This window comes from Kogia breviceps, chromosome X (genome assembly GCF_026419965.1).
Source record: "Kogia breviceps isolate mKogBre1 chromosome X, mKogBre1 haplotype 1, whole genome shotgun sequence".
NCBI classification, from domain to species: Eukaryota; Metazoa; Chordata; class Mammalia; order Artiodactyla; family Physeteridae; genus Kogia; species Kogia breviceps.
This window is the reverse complement of record NC_081330.1, coordinates 51,040,560-51,058,444: the sequence shown is the minus strand read 5'-3', so window position 1 is coordinate 51,058,444 and position 17,885 is coordinate 51,040,560. Positions and strand designations below refer to the sequence as shown.

Here is a 17,885-nt window from a genome sequence, read left to right as displayed (position 1 = left end):
ATAACAATGATTTGTTTTTCTGAATATAAAATCCAAAATGTATTACTATATTAAGAGAAATAAGAGAGTGAAGTACTCATTTCTTTAAAATAAACACTTAGCTAAAATTTATACTTAGAGCTTCTACCCTCTCATAACTATTCTTTTCTGTTTTACCTCTTGCATCTGCAATATTTTGTTGCTGCTATAAACTTTCTGGTATCATCCTTAAGATATTAGAGACTGATCCCTTGTCATTTGACAATTCTGTAGATGGAAGAAGAGGCAATATTTCAAATTCTACACCTTTTCCCTAGAATGAGAAATGCTCTATGACACAACTATGCCAGAGGGAATTCACCAGAGGTGAATGCTTTTAACACGGCACAGCTTTCTATCATGTTGATCCCAGCTTTCTATCATGTTGAACAAAATAAGAAGGATAATTTCTCCCTCAAAACAGTCATGTTAACAACTAGAATAGAATGTGTTATTGCTTGAGTTTTATTTAGAAGAAATGATATCATTTTATATACACTTGCTAGAGCTAGATATTTTCAGGAAATTGTCAAGTATCATTAAATGTCTTCATAAACTGTCTTTGTCTCTTATTCAGCCTGTGAGTAAGATGATTCTGTGGCTGCCCTCTATATTATCAATCAATATGAAATGGCAGAGCATAGTGTGATAATTAAAGGTATTAGTAGTATATATGTACAGATTATTATTATATTATAATTTAGCAGACTCATTACTATGTTAAAGCCTTTAAGTAGCTTTATAAGAGGCATTTATTTCAGTAGCATGGTACTTAAAGTTACATTAGCTAGTGGGAACAAAGAACATTAAGGTTTTTTTCTTAATAGGGCCGTCATCCAAATGTCCAGACCTTTGCAGAAGAGTTGGGTTTTTCAGATTAAGTCGCAGAGCTATTGCCAATTATTTGGAAAGAATTTTCAGCTGAAGTGCATATGTCTATGAGACAATATGATGCCTACAGTTAGATGTATCACTAAAAATTGAATGAAATGATTTGTAAAATAGAGTAGGTCCTTAACATAACTAGCCTTGGTGATAGTTACAATTGAAATTAGATTGTGAAATGTTAAAATATGCTTTTAATTAATTTAAATTCATATTGACTTTTACCTGAGCATGTTCAATGAAAAATGCTATATATACAATCACTTTTAAGAATGAGAAGCTGATATGATGACTGGTTTACAACAGTGTAATAATGTGAATATTTGCATTGTATTTGGCTTTTCCTTTTCACCTCGGGGCCTTACCATCTGGTATTCCTTGTGCTTGGAACATGCAATCAACTTTGACTCTTTGATTACTCCTTTCCTGTTTAATCACTTCATCTGGCTAGCTCTGATTTATCCATCAGGTCTCAGATTACATGTTAATTATATGTTAGTATCTCAGAGTTGACCTTCCATTCTAAATTAGGTTACTCACTATACTTTCCATAGCATCCTGTACTTTTCCTTCATCATTTTAATCACAATTATAATTATATACTCATTTGTTTGATATTTGTGTAATGACTTTTACCTTTACTAGACCATAATCTCCATGGCATATAACATAGTGTCTGGTGCATAATAGATGATCAAAAGGGAGCTGTAAGAATGAATGAACAAATAACTGTTATAACACTCAGATTACCAGCAGGGTTGTTACAACTTCTATCTAATCTTTATACAAAATTAGCATACTTCATACAAATAAATAGAGATAAAGAGAATAAAGTTTCTCTTCTAAAATAGAAACAGAAGGTAAGCCACAGCACTTTTAAATCAAAGAGTATTTGAGCAAGAGACTTTACTGGTGTTACTTTTTCTTTTATCTCAGTGTGCTTTATCGTCTGCAAAAAGAGCACACAGATTCTGCAGTTCTGAAGGCCTCCCACAACTCTTGTCTGCTGTCAGCATTCTCTCGCATTCCCCTCTGCAGTTATTCCAAAATTTAATCATTTATCTCAAGACTCCTATGCTACCTCAACCTGCCTTAATCTTAGCAGCTGACCTTGGCTCCTAACACTGAGTGAAAATGAAGGCTATTATGTGAGAAATATTTCAACTTTCTCCTTTTCATTACCATCCCTCCACACACACACACACAAAACCCTACACCCATACACTTTATTCTTTGCCTCTGCTCTTTCAAGAGAGATCTTCTACTTATGACTCTTGATTTCTCTCTGTTTCTTCTATGGTTTTGCCATGAAGAATTATTCCCTCTCTTTCCTGTCTTCTTTTTCATTTTAACATCTTTATTGGAGTATAATTGCTTTACAATGGTGTGTTAGTTTCTGCTTTATAACAAAGTGAATCAGTTATACATATACATATGTTCCCATATCTCTTCCCTCTAGCATCTACCTCCCTCCCACCCTCCCTAGCCCACCCCTATAGGTGGTCACAAAACACCGAGCTGATCTCCCTGTGCTATGCGGCTGCTTTCCACTACCTATCTATTTTACATTTGGTAGTGTATATATGTCCATGCCACTCTCTCACTTTGTCCCAGCTTACCCTTCCCCCTCCTCGTATCTTCAAGTCCATTCTGTAGTAGATCTGCATCTTTATTCCCATCTTGCCCCTAGGTACTTCTGACCATTTTTTTTTTTTTTAGATTCCATATATATGTGCTCGCATACAGTATTTGTTTTTCTCTTTCTGACTTACTTCATTCTGTATGACAGTCTCTAGGTCCATCCACCTCACTACAAATAACTCAGTTTCATTCCTTTTTATGGCTGACTAATATTCCATTGTATATATGTGCTACATCTTCTTTATCCATTCATCTACTGATGGACACTTCGATTGCTTCCATGTCCTGACTATTGTAAATAGAGCTGCAGTGAACATTTTGGTACATGACTCTTTTTGAATTATGGTTTTCTCTGGGTATATGCCTAGTAGTGGGATTGCTGGGTCATATGGTAGTTCTATTTGTAGTTTTATAAGGAACCTCCATACTGTTCTCCATAGTGGCTGTAACAATTTACATTCCCACCAACAGTGCAAGAGGGTTCCCTTTTCACCACACCCTATCCAGAATTTATTGTTTGTAGATTTTTTGATGATGGCCATTCTGACCAGTGTGAGATGATATCTCATTGTAGTTTTGATTTACATTTCTTTAATGATTAATGATGTTGAGCATTCTTTCATGTGTTTGTTGGCAATCTGTATATCTTCTTTGGAGAAATGTCTATTTAGTTCTTCTGCACATTTTTGGATTGAGTTGTTTGGTTTTGGATATTGAGCTGCATGAGCTGCTTCTATGTTTTGGAGATTAATCCTTTGTCAGTTGCTTCATTTGCAAATATTTTCTCCCATTCTGAGGGTTGTCTTTTGGTCTTGTTTATGGTTTCCTTTGCTGTGCAAAAGCTTTTAAGTTTCATTAGATCCCATTTGTTTATTTTTGTTTTTATTTCCATTTATCTAGGAGGTGGGTCACAAAGGATCTTGCTGTGATTTATGTCACAGAGTGCTCTGCCTGTGTTTTTCTCTAAGAGTTTGATAGTGTCTGGCCTTACATTTAGGTCTTTAATCCATTTTGAGTTTATTTTTGTGTATGGTAATCAGGAAGCGTTCTAATTTCACTTTTTTACATGTAGTTGTCCAGTTTTCTCACTTATTGAACAGGCTGTCCTTTCTCCACTGTATATTCTTGCCTCCTTTATCAAAAATAAGGTGACCATAGGTGTCAGGGTTTATCTCTGGGGTTTCTTTCCTGTTCCATTGATCTATATTTCTGTCTTTGTGTCAGTACCATACTGTGTTGATTACTATAGCTTTGTAGTGTAGTCTGAAGTCAGAGAGCCTGATTCCGCCAGCTCTGTTTTTCTTTCTCAAGATTGCTTTGGCTATTCGGGGTCTTTTTTGTTTCCATACAAATTGTGAAATGTTTGTTCTAGTTCTGTGAAAAATGTCAGTGGTAGTTTGATACGGATTGCATTGAACCTGTAGATTGCTTTGGGTAGTAGTCATTTTCACAATGTTGATTCTTCCAGTCCAAGAACATGGTATCTGTCTACATCTATTTGTATCATCTTTAATTTCTTTCAACAGTGTCTTATAATTTTCTGCATACAGGGCTTTTGGCTCCTAAGGAAGGTTTATTCCTAGATTTTTTATTCTTTTTGATGCAATGGTAAATGGAAATGTTTTCTTAATTTCACTTTCAGATTTTTCATCATTCGTGTATAGGAATGCAAGAGATTTCTGTGCATCATTTTCTATCCTGCTACTTTACCAAATTCATTCATTAGCTCTAGTAGTTTTCTGGTAGCATCTTTAGGATTCTCGATGTATAGAATCATGTCATCTGCAAACAGTAACAGCTTTACTTCTTTTCCAATTTGGATTCATTTTATTTATTTTCCTTCTCTGATTGCTGTGGCTAAAACTTCAAAAACTATGTTGAATAAGCGCAGTGAGAGTGGGCAACCTTGTCTTTTCCTGATCTTAGTGGAATTTTTTTCATTTTTTCACCATTGAGAACGATGCTGGCTGTGGGTTTGTCATGTATGGCCTTTATTATGTTGAGGAAAGTTCCCTCTATGCCTACTTTCTGCAGGGTTTTTATCATAAATGGGTGTTGAGTTTTGTTGAAAGCTTTCTCTGCATCTATTGAGATGATCATATGATTTTTCTCCTTCAATTAGTTAATATGGTGTATCATATTGATTGATTTGCATATATTGAAGAATCCCTGCATTCCTGTAATAAACCCCACTTGATAATAATGTATGATTATTTTAATGTGCTGTTGGATTCCATTTGTTATTATTTTGTTGAGGATTTTTGCATCTATGTTCATCAGTGATATTGGCCTGTAGTTTTCTTTCTGTGTGACATTGTTGATTTTGATATCAGAGTGATGGTGTCCTTGTAGAATGAGTTTGGGAGTGTTCCTCCCTCTGTTATATTTTGGAAGAGTTTGAGAAGCATAGGTGTTAGCTCTCCTCCATGTTTGATAGAATTCACCTGTGAAGCCATCTGGTCCTGAGCTTTTATTTGTTGGAAGATTTTTTATCACAGTTTCAATTTCAGTGCTTGTGATTGGTCTGTTTATATTTTCTAATTCTTCCTTGTTCAGTCTCAGAAGGTTGTGCTTTTCTAAGAATTTGTCCATTTCTTCTAGGTTGTCCCTTTTATTGGCATATAGTTGCTTGTAGTAATCTCTAATAATCTTTTGTATTTCTGCTGTGTCAGTTGTTACATCTCCTTTTTCATTTGTAATTCTATTGATTTGAGTCATCTCCGTTTTTTTTCTTGATAAGTCTGGCTAATGGTTTATCAATTCTGTTTATCTTTTCAGAGAACCAGCTTTCAGTTTTATTGATCTTTGCTATTGTTTCCTTCATTTCCTTTTCATTTACTTCTGATCTGATCTTTATGATTTCTTTCCTTCTGGTAAATTTGTTTTTTGTTTTTTTTTCTTCTTTCTCTAATTGCTTTAGGTGTAAGGTTAGGTTGTTTATTTGAGATGTTTCTTGTTTATTAAGGTAGGATTATATTGCTGTAAACTTCCCTCTTAGAATCGCTTTTGCTGCATACCATAGGTTTTGGGTCATGGTGTTTTCATTGTCATTTGTTTCTAGGTATTTTTTTTATTTCCTCTTTGATTTCTTCAGTGATCTCTTGGTTATTAAGTAGTGTGTTGTTTAGCCTCCATGTGTTTGTATTTCTTACAGATTTTTTTTCCTGTTTTTGACATCTAGTCTCATAGCATTGTGGTCAGAAAAGATACTTGATATGATTTCAGTTTTCTTAAATTTACCAAGGCTTGATTTGTGGCCCAAGATATGATCTATCCTGGAGGATGTTCCATGAGCACTTGAGAAAAATGTGTATTCTCTTGTTTTTGGATGGAATGTCCTATAAATGTCAATAAAGTCCATCTTGTTAAATGTATCATTTAAAACTTGTGTTTCCTTATTTATTTTCATTTTGGATGATCTGTCCATTGGTGAAAGTGGGGTATTAAATTCTCCTACTATGATTGTGTTACTGTCGTTTTCCGCTTTTATGGCTGTTAGCATCTGCTTTATGTATTGAGGTGCTCCTATGCTGGGTGCATAAATATTTACAATTGTTATATCTTCTTCTTGGATTGATCCCTTGATCTTTATGTAGTGTCCTTCTTTGTCTCTTGTAATAGTCTTTGTTTTAAAGTCTATTTTGTGTGATATGAGAATTGCTACTCCAGCTTTCTTCTGATTTCCATTTGCATGGAATATCTTTTTCCATCCCCTCACTTTCAGTCTGTATGTGTCCGTAGCTCTAAAGTGGGTCTCTTGTAGACAGCTTATATACAGGTCTTGTTTTTGTATCCATTCAGGCAGTCTGTGTGTTTCGGTTGGAGCATTTAATCCATTTACATTTAAGGTAATTATCAATATGTATGTTCCTATTACCATTTCATCAATTGTTTTGGGTTTAGTATTGTAGGTCTTTTCCTTCTCTTGTGTTTCCTGCCTCGAGAAGTTCCTTTAGCATTTGTTGTAAAGGTGGTTTGGTGGTACGGAATTCTCTTAGCTTTTCCTTGTCTGTAAATGTTTTAATTTGTCTGTCAAATCTGAATGAAATCCTTGCTGGGTAGAGTAATCTTGGTTGTAAGAATTTCTCCTTCATCACTTTAAATATGTCCTGCCACTCCCTTCTGGCTTGCGGAGTTTCTGCTGAAAGATCAGCTGTTAACCTTATGGGGATTCCCTTATGTGTTATTTGTTGTTTTTCCCTTGCTGCTTTTAATATTTGTTCTTTGTATTTAATTTTTGATACTTTGATTAATATGTGTCTTGGCGTATCTCTCCTTGGATTTTTCCTTTATGGGATTCTCTGTGCTTCTTGGACTTGATTAACTATTTCCTTTCCCATATTAGGGAAGTTTTCAACTATAATCTCTTCAAATATTTTCTCAGTCCCTTTCTTTTTCTCTTCTTCTTCTGGGACCCCTATAATTTGAATGTTGGTGCATTTAATGTTGTCCCAGAGGTCTCTGAGGCTGTCCTCATTTTTTTTCTTCTTCTGGGACCCCTATAATTTGAATGTTGGTGCATTTAATGTTGTCCCAGAGGTCTCTGAGGCTGTCCTCATTTTTTTTCATTCTTTTTTCTTTATTCTGCTCTGCAGTAGTTATTTCCACTATTTTATCTTCCAGGTCCCTTATCCCTTCTTCTGCCTCTGTTATTCTGCTATTGACCCCTTCTAGAGAACTTTTAATTTCATTTATTGTGTTGTTCATCACTGTTCATTTGCTCTTTAGTTCTTCTAGGTCCTTGTTAAGCTTTTCTTGTATTTTCTCCATTCTACTTCCAAGATTTTGGATCATCTTTGCTATCATTATTCTGAATTCTTTTTCAGGTATACTGCCTATTTCCTCTTTATTTGTTAGGTCTGGTGGGTTTTTGCCTTGCTCCTTCATCTGCTGTGTGTTTCTCTGTCTTCTCATTTTACTTAACTTACTGTGTTTGGGGGTCTCCTTTTCACAGGCTGCATGTTCATAGTTACTGTTGTTTTTGCTGTCTGTCCCCAGTGGCTAAGTTTGGTTCAGTGGATTGTGTAGACTTCGTGGTAGAGCAGACTAGTGCCTGTGTTCTGGTGCATGAGGCTGGATCTTGTTTTTCTGGTGGGAAGGTCCATGTCTGGTGGTGTGTTTTGGGGCATCTGTGGACTTATTATGATTTCAGGCAGCCTGTCTACTAATGGATGGGGTTGTGTTCCTATCTTGCTAGTTGTTTGGCATAGGGTGTCCAGCACTGTAGCTTGCTGGTGGTTGAGTGGGGCTGGGTCTTCGCATTGAGATGGAGATCTCTAGGAGATTTTCACCTTTTGATATTATGTGGAGCTTGGAGGTCTCTTTTGGACCAGTGTCCTGAACTTGGCTCTCTCACCTCAGTGGCACAGCCCTGACACCTGACTGGAGCACCAAGAATCTGTCCTCCACATGGCTCAGAATAAAAGGGAGAAAAAAAAAGAAAGAAAGAAAGAAGAAGATAAAATAAAGTAATGTAAAATAAAAGTTATTAAAATTAAAGATAAAAAATAATTATTAAGAAAAAAATTTTAAGTAATTTAAAAAAACCGGACAGACAGAACCCTAGGACAAATGGTAAAAGCAAAGCTATACAGACAAAATACACACTGCAGCATATACATACACACTCACAAAAAGAGAAAAGGAAAAAAATATATATATATTGTTGCTCTCAAAGTCCACCTCCTCAATTTGGGATGATTCGTTGCCTATTCAGGTATTCCACAGATGCAGGGTACATCAAGTTGATTGTGGACATTTAATCCACTGCTCCTGACGCTGCTGGAAGAAATTTCCCTTTCTTTTCTTTGTTTGCACAGCTCCCAGGGTTCAGCTTTGGATTTGGACCCACCTCTGCGTGTAGGTCACCTGAGGGCATCTGTTCTTCGCTCAGACAGGATGGGGTTAAAGGAGCTGCTTATTAGGGGGCTCTGGCTCACTCAGGCCAGGGGGAGGGAGGGGTACGGATGTGGGGTGAGCCTGCTGCAGCAGAGGCCAGCATGGCATTGCACCAGCCTGAGGTGTGCCGTACGTTCTCCCGGGAAGTTGTCCCTGTATCACAGGACCGTGGCAGTGGTGGGCTGCAAAGGCTCCCAGGAGGGGAGGTGTGGATAGTGACCCGTGGTTTCTCACAGGCTTCTTGGTGGCTGCAGTAGCAGCCTTAGCGCCTCATGCCCATCTCTGGGGTCCATGCTGATACCTGCAGCTCGCGCCAGTCTCTCGAGCTCCTTTAAGCAGCGCTCTTAATCCCCTCTCCTCGCTCACCAGGAAACAAAGAGGCAAGAAAAAGTCTCTTGTCTCTTTGGCTGCTCCAGACTTTTTCCCGGACTCCCTCCCGGCTAGCTGTGGCACACTAGCCCCTTCAGGCTGTGTTCACACAGCCAACCCCAGTCCTCTCCCTGGGATCTGACCTCCGAAGCCCGAGCCTCAGCTCCCAGCCCCCGCCTGTCCCGGCGGGTGAGCAGACAAGCCGCTTGAGCAGGTGAGTGCTGGTCGGCACCAATCCTCTGTGTGGGAATCTCTCCACTTTGCCCTCCGCACCCCTGTGGCTGCGCTCTCCTCTGTGGCTCCAAAGGCTCCCCCCTCCGCCACCCACAGTCTCTGCCCGTGAAGGGGCTTTTAGTGTGTGGAAACCTTTCCTCCTTCACAGCTCCCTCCCACTGGTGCAGGTCCCGTCCCTATTCTTTTGTCTCTGTTTATTCTTTTTTCTTTTGCCCTACCCAGGTATGTGGAGAGTTTCTTGACTTTTGGGAGGTCTGAGGTCTTCTGCCAGCGTTCAGTAGGTGTTCTGTAGGATCAGTTCCACGTGTAGATGTATTTCTGATGTATTTGTGGGGAGGAAGGTGATCTCTGTATCTTATTCTTCCACCATCTTGAAGCTCCTCCCTCTTTCCTGTCCTCTTAAAAGTCTTTGTATTTAACCTTGTCACCCTCTGAATATGTTCAAGTTTCTTCTTTGATAAAAACAAACAGCAGTAAAAAATCATTTTCTTTCATTCTTCATCCCTCATTATAGTTACCCTCTTATCACTTTACTTTCCTTCTCAAATGAGTCTATGCACCCTATGTCCCTACTTTCTCACCTCCTATTTAGTCTTTAACCCACTGTCATCTGGCTTCTGCCCTAATTAATTGAAATTGTATTAGCAAAGGTTACTAATGATTTCTTCATAGCCTAATATAAAAGACATTTTCAGATTTTATCTTACTTGACCTATCTGCTGCAATTAATATTGTTGTCCATAACACCTTTTTTTCTGGATTTTTTTAAAGTTAAAGATAATACCTGCTCATTGTAAAAAATATAAATAGTGTAGGAAAACTTACATAAGGAAATAATGCCTCTCCACATGCAGAGATAACCAGTGTTTACATTTGTTGAACTCTTCACTCAAGAGTATGTTGTGGATGTAGTATTCCATTGTATACATATACTATAATTGATATAACCTGTTTGTTATTGATGGACATTTAGGTTTTTTCCTCAAATTTTAATGTTTAAAAATTGCTCAAATGAAATTCATGACATAGACCTTTGAGGATTATTGCCATCACCTTGAAACTTTACTCTCACCACTGTGTTTCTGTGACTCTTACTTTATTTTCTGATACTGGTCTAGCTCTTACCACTCTGGCTAATTTTCTGAAGCTTTACTTTCTCTTCCAGCCCCTTGTGTATTGTTATTAAATTGGATCCAGTGCTCAATCCTTTTTTTTCATTTGAAATCTTCCCCCAAGGTAATTTAATTTTCTCTCATGACTTTAGCCATCACTCAGTGACTGCCAATCCTATATCTCTAACTCAGATCACATTCCAGAGTGCTAACACCCATACATCCAGTTTCCTACATGTGGATTCACTCACATGTTTCAAACTTTATGAATCCAATACTGAACCCAGACCTTTTCTCAAAGTCTATGACATTTCCTATATTGCCCAGTCCTTGGCATTGCCTTGTATCTAGTCTCACAGGCCAGAACTTTACCCTAGATTCCTATCTCTTCCTCACCCTTTGTATCTCACTGATTGTTAATTTCAGTAGCATCTCCTAAACGTGTCTCATGTATTTCCCCCTCTTTTCATTCATTATACCACTACTTTTAGTTAAGACTCATTTTATATCTGTATGAATACTTGAATGAATCTCATTGTCTTCAGCTGGTAAGAAATTGTCTCTTAAGCATTCAAATGTGACCATATCACTCTCTGGCTTAAAATAGTCCACACCTCCCCATTAGCTTCACTGTAGGTCCCATAGAATAAATCCCAACCTCAGCATCGCATCCAAATCCTTTGTGAATTGGTCTTTGCCTGTCTTTCTATATGATGTCAGGACTAGGTCTCAAGGAACTGTAATTAGAATGGATTATGCTATTCTAAGTGTGCAGTAGCAGAAACAACCAGCAAGTTGAATATGAAATAAAGTCATTAAGGGCTTTTGATGATCAAGTCTGAGAAACAATGATATTTGACAGACCTTTAGGGTAGCAGTAAGAATGAAAATGACAAAAATACCTAAGAGGAGCTAGGCAGAACTGAAGAAGAAGGAGAATAAGATAACACAACAAATCAAACCCAAGAAACTGTTACCAAGAGTCACTGTAAAATCTGTGGCATTGAGCTTATGATGGGTAGATATGTTAGGGTGACTTAAAGGGTCAAAGTCAAGATGGAGACTGACAGAAAAATCTGTGATATGTCTGATCATCTTTCTCTTCAGACTTTGCTAGCTTCCTAACAAGTATAGGACAAAATCCAAGTTGTTAAAATGACCTAAGAAAGCCTCTATGATCAGGCTATTTACTTCCTATGCAGCCTTACCTCCTGCTGCTACCCTCTTGCACTTTAGGCTCCATCAACACTAAATACATGAGGCTTTTTCAGATTTCTCTATTTTTTCGCATATTGTTTCTTCTGCCTGGAATGTCTGTCATTTCCTCATTTCCTGGGTGAACTCCTATTTATCCTTCCAAATCCTGTACTGACATCACAAACTCCAGGAGGCTTCTGTGAATGCCCCTCTCTCACAGAGTTACCCCTGCATCAATCCATTCATTCATTTGCTTATTATTGAGCAAATATTTATTGAGTACTTAGTGTGGGCCAGATGCCATGTTAGGTACTGGGAACACCATGGTGATAAGACAGATCAAACATGACCTTTAAAGTTCTTAGCCTTATATTTAGCAATGAATACACACATGCATACACACACACACACACACACACACACACACAAACACACACATCCAAATAGTCAAATAGAAAAAAAATAATCCTTAATTTTCTAAGTGCTATGAATAAAAGAAACAAGGAACTGTGATACAGAATAATGACTATAAGGGATAGATACAGAGGCAACATAATATAAGGTTGAGCCATGTGAAATTGCTGGTATTTGACTTTTTTTCTGTATAATTGGTGATTTTATATAGTTCCACCTAATAATTTCCTTTCTGAGGAACTGACCTCTAAACTGAGGCATGAAGATGAGGTGTAACTGGCCATGGTGGCTAAGCCTGGAGCTTAACATGTTCCAGAAACCAAGAGAAGATTGGAAAAGATAGAATTGAGAAAAGGAGTGGATAATTCTCAATGAAATGTAAGAGCGATAAGCAGGACAGATCATGCAGGATCTTTATAGGAGTGTGGATCTAATTCTCATTAAAATGTAAAGCCATTGGAGTATTTTAAGATCCTTCTGATTTCAGTGTGGGACTGGAATGGAAGAGAGTAAGAGTAAATATAGGGCTGTCAATTAAGAGGTTGAGGGACTGCCCTGGTGGCTCAGTGGTTAAGAATCCTCCTGCTAATGCAGGGGACACAGGTTCGATCCCTGGTCCGGGAAGATCCCACATGCCACAGAGCAACTAAGCCTGTGTTCTACAACCACTGAGCCTGCGCTCTAGAGCCCACGAGCCACAACTACTGAAGCCCACACACATAGAGCCTGTGCTGTGCAAGAAGAGAAACCACCACAATGAGAAGCCCACACACTACAAAGAAGAGTAGCCCTCGCTCGCCGTAACTAGAGAAAGTCTGCGCACAGCAACGAAGACCCAACACAGCCATAAATAAATAAATAAATAAGAGGTTGATATAAGGAGGCAATACAATTTTGTGTTAGGTGTGCAGGGTTTGTCGTCAGGCTGCCTTGATTTAAATCCTGGTTTTGCCATTTGCCATTTTTTATGTTACTTTATGCAAGTACTCATTACTCGGATTCTCTAAGCCTCAGTTTCTTCATCTGTGTAACAGGGATAATAATAGTATCAACTTCATAGGGTTAATCTGGAGACTGAATGAGATAATCCACTGCACAACACTAAGCAGTCCCTGGCAGATAATAAACAATAGATAATAGAGATTAATAGTCCAAATGAAAAATGACAGTACCTGGACTATGTTGATGACAATATATTTGGAGAAAAGTGAATGGACATAAGACCTATTGTTGTGGGGGTTTAAACAGCAGGATTTAGTATGAACTGGATGTGAGAATTGAGGGAGAAGGATTTTTCAGGTATGACTCCTAGGTTTCTATAAAAGAGTGGAATGGATTGTGCTGTACTCTACTAAAATGAAGAAGGTCTGCCTGGTATAGAATTTAGCTATAGAAATTCCTCTCTCTCTTTATACCATATAAGGCAGAAAGAAAGAAAGGAAAAAAGGTGATTATCATACAATATAAAAGGAAATAGTTATTTAAAAAATTTAGATAACAGCAACTTACATGAGTTATAAAAATCACTTTATATTATATTCATACCACAACATCTAAAACATGCAAAAATCTTGTGTGTATATTCTTTTTTCTCAAGGTCTAAGATTTTGGAAATCTTTCTACTGTACTATGTGATAGACAGTGACCAATTAAACTTATGTGCCTACTTTGTCTTATATTAAAGGTGTTTTGTAATAATTCCATCTGCTTCTCTCACAGAATGGAGCCCACTTGGTATACTAGCAGATGAAGAATTTAAGGAGGATGTCTATCTTTATTCTCTTTAGCAACTGAGATTCGGCTCTGGGAACCATCAGACACCATGGGGAAGCGGGACAATCGGGTGGCCTATATGAATCCTATAGCAATGGCCAGATGGAGGGGCCCATCTCAATCTGCAGGCCCAACAATACAAGATTATCTGAATCGACCAAGGCCCACCTGGGAAGAAGTGAAGAAACAATTAGAAAATAAAAAAAAAGGCTCCAAGGCATTAGCTGAATTTGAAGAAAAAATGAATGAGAATTGGAAGAGGGAACTAGAAAAAAGCAGAGAGAAATTATTAAGTGGAAATGAGAGCTCATCCAAAAAAAGAGAAAGAAAGAAAAAGAAAAAGAAGAAATCTTGTCAGACTTCATCTTCTTCTACATCAGGCTCTGATTCTTCAAGCAGTTCTTCAGATTCTGAGGATGAGGTAAAGAAACAAGGAAAAAAGAGAAAGAAAAAGAAGAACCGTTCATACAAATCATCAGAAAGCTCTACATGTGAATCTGAATCAGAGAGCAAAGAATCTGTAAAAAAGAAAAAGAAGTCAAAAGATGAAACAGAGAAAGAAAAGTATATTAGAAGTCTCAGCAAAAAAAGAAAGAAGACTTGTCCTGAGGATAAACCTTTATCATCGGAGTCCTCATCAGAATCAGATTATGAAGAGGAGGTACAAGCAAAAAAGAAGAGAAGACATGAAGAGCGAGAAAAATCAATGGAAAAAGCAAAGAAGAAGAAGAAGAAACAGCACAAAAAACATAGTAAGAAGAAGAAAAAGAAGTCAGGTTCAAGCCACAAGTCCGGATAATATCAAGAAAAAAAGCAAGATTTCCCTATTGAAAAAAATCAAGGTGTAAAGGAAACTTCAACTGTGAATGTTAGGGCATATTTACCAAAATGCATGAGTTTCCCTGTGTTAGTAGAATTATTCCTGGACTTTGAGTTGCCAGTCAAATGCTACTGTGCCAGAAAGGGCCATAATTGTTGCCTGCAGCTTAAATGTAGGATTTGGGGTTTTTTTGTGTGTTTTTCCCTCCACTGGCTAATTCTTCTGAGAGCTAAAACCATGTTGTCATACTAGTGGTTAAAATGTTTGGAATTAAAGTAAAATGTTTTAGATGATAAATAATTTTGACCAAACAGTGGATCTAATGTTAAAAGTATCTAATTTGGCTACATCTTTAAAATATAATCAGAAATATCCAGGTGACAATAGCTGACATTTTTGAAGCATGGACTTAACATTGTCTCAAAATACTTACTTTTGAAGATTAAAAGTTTAGTTTATTTTTCTTTTCTCCTTAATGAACTTTTGTTTACATGGGGAAAGGGTTTGTGGGGGAAAAAGAGCTTGCTCTCACTTTGGCGAGCTGAATAGTGTGCCTTTAATCCTTACACATCCTATTTTTGCCAGTGCAGCAGCCATTCTTTTCTTACTTAGTAATGTATGCTGTTTCACATGAACAAGAAAGACAGCAATTTACAGTATATGTAAGGCCCCAGTTTTATTAAATTTACCTCAATTTCGACAGTACTGAATAATATTTAGTGTTAGAGTGTTACATGATTTGAATTAACTTTGATACCCTTTGGAGGGGAATAATTTTAAATAGACCCTGGTATTTTTTGATTAATAAAGACTGAAATATTTTACATGCTATATACTATTAAGTTTTGATTATCCAGAGATATTCTATATAACAAGTAATCCTTTTTTATATGATTTGTGCTTAGGATACAAGTTTCAAGTTTGTAATTTCTTAATCTTACTATATTAATTTTCATGACTGTGTTTAATTGCACACTTTCCAAAATATTTAGCATGTAAAAAGAAGGTTTTTAAAAAATATGTAATGCCTTCATATTGAAGCTGGTTTACTGTAAGCAAGTTGAGTGCCAGACCTCTAGTACGCTGTATGTCTTGTTACATAAAACTACTGCCAAAATCTTAGCAAGTATGCCGTTTAAAAATTTCTTGTCTTAAGCATTAATATTGAATTAAAATAGGAGTTAAATTTAGGAGATTATAATCTTTCTGTTTCACATTTTACTAACATTTGGAGTTTGTTGCCTCATGTTTGTTGCTGAATCACGTTTACCACTATGCTGAAATAAGTTGAAATTTATTTTTACTCTACATTTTTTTATATCAGGGTAATATGAATTATAAATTGATGTCTAACAAAAGCATCTGTTACAGAGGATGTGCTAACTGTAATGTCATATGTACAAAGTATTTTAGCATGAGGAGAGAATAAATAGCTATTTTTTTAAATAGTTGATTTCATGTCAGCTCCCTTGAATCACAAGTAAAATTATTATAAAGATAGAAAACATCTGGTAGATAAATAACATATTGGGTCCCCAAATTTTTGCAGTGCATACCCAGGAATCTCTCAGTAATATTCTTGGACGATTATAAATGTAATGCCTTGTTAGGTCACATTGAAGCTTCATAACTTTAGCTGTTTCCTAAAATATATGTCTATATGCTGATAAAAACTATTGCATTTAAGAGATATTTTCTATCCATATAGAGTTTTCCAAAAATTTTTTTCATTAAAATATGAAAAAAAGCTTATATTATTTGTAGAATGTGGCAAAGGCATTAACAACTATCAAATATTTGTGTGTCCCCATTCACTTCCCAGCCCCCTGTAGTTAGGCAATACCATTTATTACTTCCAGCAGAGGGATTACAGAGAGATTGTAAACAGAAGTGATGTGTCATTTCAATACCGGAGCAGTAAAAAGTCCTGCGTGACCCTCTAGCTCTCTTTACGTGCCATGAAGACCTGAAAGCAGTGTCCTCCAAATAGTGTACCTACAAGATGGATGCAACCTGTATCTCTAAGTCGCTATTTGTAAGGGACCTGCCCTGGAGAGCTGATGGACTTACAGTGAATGTTCTGAGTGTGATAAATAAACTGCTATGTGTTAAGCTACTGAGATTTTGGGTCTTTTTTTTATTACCACAGCAATCACCTATCCTACTCTAAATAGTACCATAGAACTCTAGAATGTCTGTTTCATTATTTACATAAAATAATTCACGTATTTTCTATCACATCTTTGTGTAGTCAGCAGAATGATTCAGAGCTGATCACTTATGCCATAGCAGAAGTAAATGTTATTTAATAAAATAACATTGGTTTTTATGTAATGACTGAAGAAGAGGGTGGTCTAGCATGTTTCATCCTTATCAGCAATGCTGACTGTCTAGGAAGTAAAATTACTTCATTATTCCTTTGATTATGGCCAAAACAATCTTCCAGTAAAGGTTTTAGGAAGGCAATTTTAAAAGCACTCATGGGAACTCAATAAAGAACAGGGATGCTATTTTTTAGATGTAAGTATAGACATTGGTAGAGAAAAGTGATATGGAAATATGTAAAGGACAATAGACTAAGTAGATATAGGTGAACATTTAATATGTAGCCTCCAGACTGAAAGCAAAATAACTTATCCTTTATGTGAAAAGCACTAAAGTTGTTATTAGTGATGTGCTTTATGTGATTCATAAGAATAGCTTTAGCCATAATATTCAACTAACTGTGGGAAGGGAAGCAGTGGGAAAGTCAATAATAAAGTAGACAGGAGAGGGGGAAAAATCAGTACAATCTATATTAGGAATGTAATTGCAAGCACAAAAAGAAGAGTTTGAAAGATCTCAGGCTGAAAATAAAGGATTAGATTGGAAATAAGGAGAATGAATAGAATTGGGGGTTCTGGTTTTATATCTTGTGATAGTTTCTTTGTCTATTATAAATTTATTTTGAGAAAGTTTCACCTTTGACATTGTGATTCTGTAGTCATTTTCTGTTTGACCATATTTATTTTACCAAAAAAAGAAGTATTTAATTTGTGATGTAGGTTTGAAGCTACTTCATGACTCATGAAAATTGTAGTCAAATATTCAAACATACCCATGTACTTTAGAGCTGCAAATAAGATGTGTTCTTTCTAGTCCTTCCTGAGCCGCAAATCAGATGTGTTCTTTCTTCAGGTGACTCTATCACTTTTATTTGACTCTTTCATGACACACCTCAATCTACCTTGTATTATGTATTTTGTGTATCTATGGACTCAAGTTGTTAAGAGTGCTGGCTCTTGGCTAAGCACTACGTTAAAATTCTCACCCTGCCATTTCTTGATGTGTGACCCTATGTAAGTTAATTCACCTTTTATGTGTCTATTTCCTCAGATAAAACTCAGAAAAATAACAGTATCTATCTCTATGGTTGCTATGAGAATAAAACAAAATAACATTTAAAGTATTTAACACAGTTCTTGGAACATAGCAAATACTCAGTGAATGCTATCTCTTCTTTTCCTTCCTCTTCCTATCATTAT

General features: G+C 36.7%; 1 protein-coding gene across 6 annotated transcripts in view; it reads left to right on the top strand.

The window, feature by feature from the left end:
- The window catches only part of FAM133A (family with sequence similarity 133 member A), a 61,133-nt gene extending 44,658 nt beyond the window's left edge, over positions 1-16,475 (top strand). For 5 of the 6 annotated variants that reach the window (XM_067023197.1, XM_067023202.1, XM_067023198.1 and 2 more), the window contains exon 5: positions 13,488-14,605. In XM_067023197.1, the coding sequence (XP_066879298.1) occupies positions 13,591-14,340 (750 nt within the window). In that variant the 5' untranslated portion in view covers positions 13,488-13,590 and the 3' untranslated portion in view covers positions 14,341-14,605. Of the gene's footprint in view, positions 1-13,487 lie in introns of all 6 variants that reach the window. The other variant, XM_067023200.1, reaches the window with a different exon arrangement.
- Positions 16,476-17,885: the final 1,410 nt, after the last annotated feature.